This window comes from Cebidichthys violaceus, unplaced genomic scaffold (assembly GCF_023349555.1).
Source record: "Cebidichthys violaceus isolate CVI_PGR_0920_01 unplaced genomic scaffold, fCebVio1.0.p SCAF_3, whole genome shotgun sequence".
Lineage (NCBI taxonomy): Eukaryota > Metazoa > Chordata > Actinopteri > Perciformes > Stichaeidae > Cebidichthys > Cebidichthys violaceus.
This window is the reverse complement of record NW_027176483.1, coordinates 16,611,452-16,617,642: the sequence shown is the minus strand read 5'-3', so window position 1 is coordinate 16,617,642 and position 6,191 is coordinate 16,611,452. Positions and strand designations below refer to the sequence as shown.

Here is a 6,191-nt window from a genome sequence, read left to right as displayed (position 1 = left end):
GCCTCTGGTAACTTTAACGAAACATCACCGGAAGTCAGTTTTAGTGGCAATTCCTTTCAAAATAACAGCATGGATCAAACGTGTAAAAAAAAAATTGTATAGAAGTAATTCAACAGGTATCTCAATTATACACGGTTTAACGTGTGCATTTTGTTAATAGTAGTGAGGAGTTGTTAAAGGGTGCAAGGTAGGAGATAGGGAGCATTCTGATCGCCTCTAAATGGCTCTCAACAGGGATTGCCTGAGCTGGCGGCTAACGGTGCTAACAACAGCCAACATAACAATATTTACATAAATTTAAATAACAGGCAAACCTGCAGACAGAGCTAACAGTGTTTACCTGAGTGAATTAACACACACACACACACACACACACACACACACACACACACACACACACACACACACACAGGGAGAGTAACTTCATTCTCTGCTCAGGTAGATATTACTCAACTGTATATTTGCATTGCAAATAGTCGTTTGCTGCTATGTATGCTCTGAATATGTTATTTTGCTCCTTATTTCATTTTTTTAATTCCTTTCCCATTGATTGGTACATAGCCTTTTCAATGTTGAAGAGGTATTCCACTGATTTTAAACATATGTTAGTTTACCTGGTACTCAAAACATGCCTGTCCCTTTTTACTAATATATTAATATAGTCACTTTCTTCACCCCACGTGTTCCCATTTTTTACTCCTGTATTTATATGTTTTGATTATGTGTGTTTTTTCTTGTGTGTCTAGCTGTTTGTTATTTCTACTGCCGTTTCTACGGTGGAAAAACAATTATAAATGCTACCTAAATGTAAAAATGTTTCAAAATCCCTGCTGACTCAGTGACTGCGTTACTTAATCAACTTTTATATATATATATATATATTTGGGTTTACAGTTAATCTCATTGTTACAGTATCTCATGTTCTCAGATTTTTAGCCGAACCATAATGCATTAAAAAGTGAGACTTCAGACCGACATTTAAAAGAACTGCATTGTTTTATTGCCATTTTCAGCATACATCCAACACCCCTATGCATTTAGCTACATGAAGCACTTACATTACAAGTCATGAGTCAACAGAACAGTTTAAAAATTAGGATTCATTTTCTTTACATATAATACAGTTTGCACACATGTTAATAAATATCAATACAATCATGTCAAACTTGTCACACATCATCTAAAGCAACAACCCTTAAAATTATATCACTTTTTTTTTTTATTCACATGTCATACCAAGTCATAAATATAGCCTCTAGTGTGTCTGTGCTGTAAAACAGTGACCACCTGGATTTTTACAGTTGTCAAAAAGGCTATTAGATTTGACTAACCACCAGATAAACCATAATGTTCCTGTTTGATGCCAGTTGCTCATGAAGCACTTTGCATTTCTTCAGCGGCCCCATTTAAAATCATCTGTTTGTTTGTTTGTTTGTTGGGGGACCTGCTGTATAAAAGTGTTTGAAAAATAAAAGACAAGTAAAAATCTTGAGTTCCAGTGGGATACACATATGTGACTACCTCAAAAACAAGTCAACTCAGAAAAATAAAACATAACTTTACTATAGAGAATGAAAATCAAAAAGGCATCTTGTTCAAGGGTAACGTATAAACACTGCCATATAATGATGAAAGTGGTGTGTAGTGTGAAAGTCCTTGTGGTGAACTCCTCAGATACTGCAGCACATCTACCAACAGAGACAGTCAGGTGGCACAAAATGAGTACTGTGATCTATGCTAATCTCCCATCAACAGTGAAATCGGCTTCATTAATGATATCCCGACGTTGACGCACACGGTACAAAACGCATCTAAACTTGAGGACACAGTTCCTTCAAAGATAAATCCATTCAACGGCTTACCATTGTAGGAATCATAAACATCCAATCTCGACTATGGACAAGTAATTGTAAACGTTAACAGTCGGTGTGATATACAGTGAACAGCATGTCAAGGAGAGGCCCATCATTATCGAGTCATGTGAAATGCTGAAGTGTTCATATAGAGCATAAGTCTGTATTCTATGTCCTAGCTATACAAGACAAGGTAAAGGTATTCTATGAGCCTGCAGCCTTCATTCCTGACATGCAATGGCTTATGGGTGCATCTAAATCATGCACAAGTGCAGGATAATGAGATTGTGGGCACTCTCCTGTGAATGCAAAACAAAACAAAAATGTGTATCTGTTAAAAGCAAACAACGGTAATAAATACACAGAAAAACCATGGCCATATTTTTAGTGTTGACTCACTAAGTCAATCCGTGAGGGGGGGGGGGAAAGAGCCTTTTATGTTGTCTTTATGGTTGATAAGGATGCAGAAGTCAGTTTGTCTCTGGATCGAAAGGCAGCTTCAGCAGAGGATGTTCGTCCAACAGTCGGACTGAGACGGGTAATCTGAGAGACTGGAGACATCCCTCCAGCATTTAAACACACCTCTGTAGCAGTCCTTTTTCGGAAAAGAGAGAACCCTCAACCGCCGAAAAATGTGACTTGTTCTACACAACTATACACAAAAACACAATTCTTTACAATTCCTTTACATCAGCAGGACCTGACTGCATTCTTCCCTTTAGATAATCGAGAATGGAACAAGTCTTTAAAATTTCTCCCTCTCTCTCTCTCCCCCCTCTCTCTCCATTTGAGAGGATCCACTTCAAGGCTGGGATGATAAAGCTGTGAATGTACTCGCCTCTCCAGGGAGGGAAAGCAAAACTGCAAAGTGATTAACTGGGACTGCTTTGTGTAAACGTTGCGGACTGCGTCAATGCCAGAGGCAGTCGTAGTGTTTGAGAGTGTGTGTGTGTGTGTGTGTGTTGGGGGAATCTTTACACATTCACTGCTGCGGGTGTTCAGCAGACCATTCTGATCAAAGGTGACCATTGAACACCGATCCCGAGCCAACTTTTTTTTTTTTGATGAGCAATTATCTCACTCCTCTTAAACCCAGTTGAGATTGAAGCCTTTGGAGAGCATAACGCCCTCCAGGTCCTTGTCCTCCTCCTTCTCCCGGAGCCTCTGCTCATCCAGGAGGGCCACCAGGGCATCGCGCTGCTCCACCACCTCCAACATCTCATTCAGGATCTGCTTCTCTTGACTGAGCTCCTTCTCTGTCTTCAGGTTGTCTGAGAGACGCACGGGGGGGGGGGTTAAAAAGAGGGAGCAGATTGTATACAGGTCTAAATATTCACAGCTACAGTGCATTCACCTTCCACAGCCATTCGCTCCCTGAGTTCCTGCTGCAGTCGGCTCTGTCGGTCCTCCAGCTCCAACTCTCTGGCACTTGGGGACGGAAAAGAAAAAAAGATGAGCGAGCTCAACGTCTCACCGGGGAATCATAGCTTTCAACATTATCTTGGCAGGATCTTTTTTATTATTTGTTGTTTTAAAAAAAGATGATTATATAATCTAAAAGCTTTTAGTAATCGATCGTGAGATAACGCTGGATGATTTAATCACTTGTCAGCGAGTAATAACGTTGTTTCTCTAGTGGATTGCAAATATGATGACATATCAAGATGAAAAATGATGATGACTTCATTAGGGCTACAACCTTTTTAAACTCACGATGTAATAGCAATCGTAAAAATAAGAAAGCCAGTATATTACCTTCTGTATAGTCTGTTATAATTGCCTTGTACTTAAAATGATGGAACATTATATCGTCATCATGCAATTTATTTCTTGCATTGCATTTTTAAGGATGACACTATTGTTAATTGGTAAGTTCATTGCTTTGCAGACAATCATGATCCCAGGAATCAATGCTCCGGACTTTGGTGAACCCTTAACATGAATGGGATGAATGTACAGCTTAGTTCAGAACAGTTGGCATAGCCACCAAGAACACACAGCTAAGCTCTGCTACCCGTCAATGCAAAGCCCCTTTGACAAGTCAGTTCAACAGTCGAGAAATGCACTTACAATATCATGAGTTCCGACTCATAGCGGACCAAGGCATTTTTCTCCTGCACCAGCTTGAACCACTCTTGCATTAGCTTGGGATCGTCCTTCTTGCCCATGCCTGGAGGGAAGGAGGAAGCACAGAGTGGGAGTTAAGACGCCAGATGGCTGGGAGATGACACTGATGTCACACAGACAAGGACTGACACGGGCAATGCAATGACAGCCAAGCCAGGATGTCCTCGCTGAGGGGACGGTGAGGTGGAAGGATGGACTCGACAATGACGCGGTCAGTCGCACCATACTTAAGAGATGGCGCACAGAAGATGGAGTGGAGCTACAGGTTTCAACTTAAAAGGTAAATGCGCACACGCACACACGCACACACACACACACACACACACGCACACACGCACACGCGCACACGCGCACACACACGCACGCACACACAAGCATAAACAGACAACACTCGTATTTGCAAGGTTGAGAGTTTGTGTCACCCAGTTTGGACTTTGTGTCAGACGTAGCTGCTCTTCTGGAGCAACTACCTCCTCCGAAGAGTTGTTGTTGTTTTTCTCTCCAGAGTGGGTGGGTTGTAAGAGAAAACGCAAACACACCAACCAGTAGCTAAGACATTACAGAGAAGTAAACCCAAGGACCCTATAGAAATTCTTCATCCTCCCCTGCCCACACATTGACCCACCAGCAAAAATAGAAATCCTTTTTACATCCCATTCATGCTGATTGGTTTGAGGGTGAAAGAAAAAAAAAAAAAAAAAAAAAAAATTATTCTGCTGTCTTAACATATTCAATTATAATGTCAAGTGTGACTCATCATTGAGACCAACAGTGAAGTTCACACTCCTCTATTAAGTCTGCCTCAGGGTAAAGCATGTTCGGCGCCAATGGCATCATGCACTGCGCGCTTTTCATAATTATCACAATCAGTCAGAGAGCAGAACAGCTGCACACTTCTCCTGCAGTCCGACTTTATGCGGAGAAGACCGCTCTACGTGGCACGCTTAGAAAGTTCTCCTGCCGGGGAGATGCATCCTTTTCATTTATCTGACTGCAGCAGGCGGAGCCAAGCAGTTTCAATGACGCACCGGAAGGCAAACCTCGATGCAGCGTGACATACTTAGCTGGGGAAGAGGAAAAACAACGTAGGCGCATAAAAAAAAATTAAAAATGGCACGGCCGTGGTCTCGGGGGCTGCCTTTAGCTAATTAACAGACACAGAGAGAGGTGAAGCTCGAGAAGAGCTGCTCCCACTGGAGAGGAACACAACATGTGGGTTTCCAAACCTATTCTACAAATAGATGTTCTTCTTTGTCTCTTGAACTACTTCAACTTGTTCCACCATCATCACCCCTCAGCCCAAGGCTCCAAGCACAAAGGAGAGCCGTCCGGTACGAGGCAGAAACAACAATAAAAAGGAACAAAACACCAGATCGCACACAAACACGAAAGCATGTGTCTTTACACGGATTAGAAGCTCGGGCAAAATGTGCACTGACGGGTGTTAGATACTGGAACACACCACACGATCCATTATTTTGTTAGGACTTGTTTTGTGTAAAACTTGAATATTTAAATCACACCAAGCTGTTGCCCCCGCGACCCGATCCCGGATAAGCGAACGAAGATGAATGAATGAATGAACCAAGCAGGTTTCTCCCTCGTTGAACCACATACTGTACTTGCCCGCGAGCTAGCTGCGTCTCATGTGCTCACCCCCAGGGCTGTAATCATGTAATGAGTACATGACATATATAACTTTTATTCAAGGGATAATAACGGCAAAGACGGATACTGCAAAGGACTATGCAGCTTTACAATTAAATTTAGCGAAACAGAAAACAGACCACATGCTGTTGATTAGACACACCACAGCAGAGTAATTTCCCCTTTGTGTGAATGCAGCCGCTAAGAATTAGAGGTGGAGAAAAGATCTTTTTTTCTTCTTATTCTGAGACGCTGTGCTTGTATGGTTACATTGAGGCTGGTGGTTAAACTTGAGGCTACAATTGGCCACTCTAAACCCTGCTCCTGAACAGCAATTGTTGCCAGATTTGACTGACAAAACACCCCAATCAAAGCCTAGAGCCCCCCAACAATTGACACAAAACTAGCCTAATCATTCCTACTTTGGAGATGTTATATTTTTTGTTGTTGATAGTTACAATAATGAAATTATTTTCCCAAACCTCTATTATATGTACATCTTTGTCTTTGATCACAGAGCTATGACACATCACAACTCAATTAGGAAATACGTTTTCACCTAGT

The 6,191-nt window shown here is 41.8% G+C and overlaps 1 protein-coding gene across 1 annotated transcript in view; it reads right to left on the bottom strand.

Annotated features, from left to right (window-relative positions):
- Positions 1-977: 977 nt before the first annotated feature.
- The window catches only part of mical3a (microtubule associated monooxygenase, calponin and LIM domain containing 3a), a 60,430-nt gene continuing 55,216 nt past the window's right edge, over positions 978-6,191 (bottom strand). Inside the window, exons 45-47 of the mRNA XM_068722792.1 lie at positions 3,924-4,023; positions 3,208-3,281; positions 978-3,124 (exon numbers count right to left, since the gene is read on the bottom strand). Of these exons, the coding sequence (XP_068578893.1) occupies positions 2,940-3,124; positions 3,208-3,281; positions 3,924-4,023 (359 nt within the window). The 3' untranslated portion in view covers positions 978-2,939. The remainder of the gene's footprint in view (positions 3,125-3,207; positions 3,282-3,923; positions 4,024-6,191) is intronic.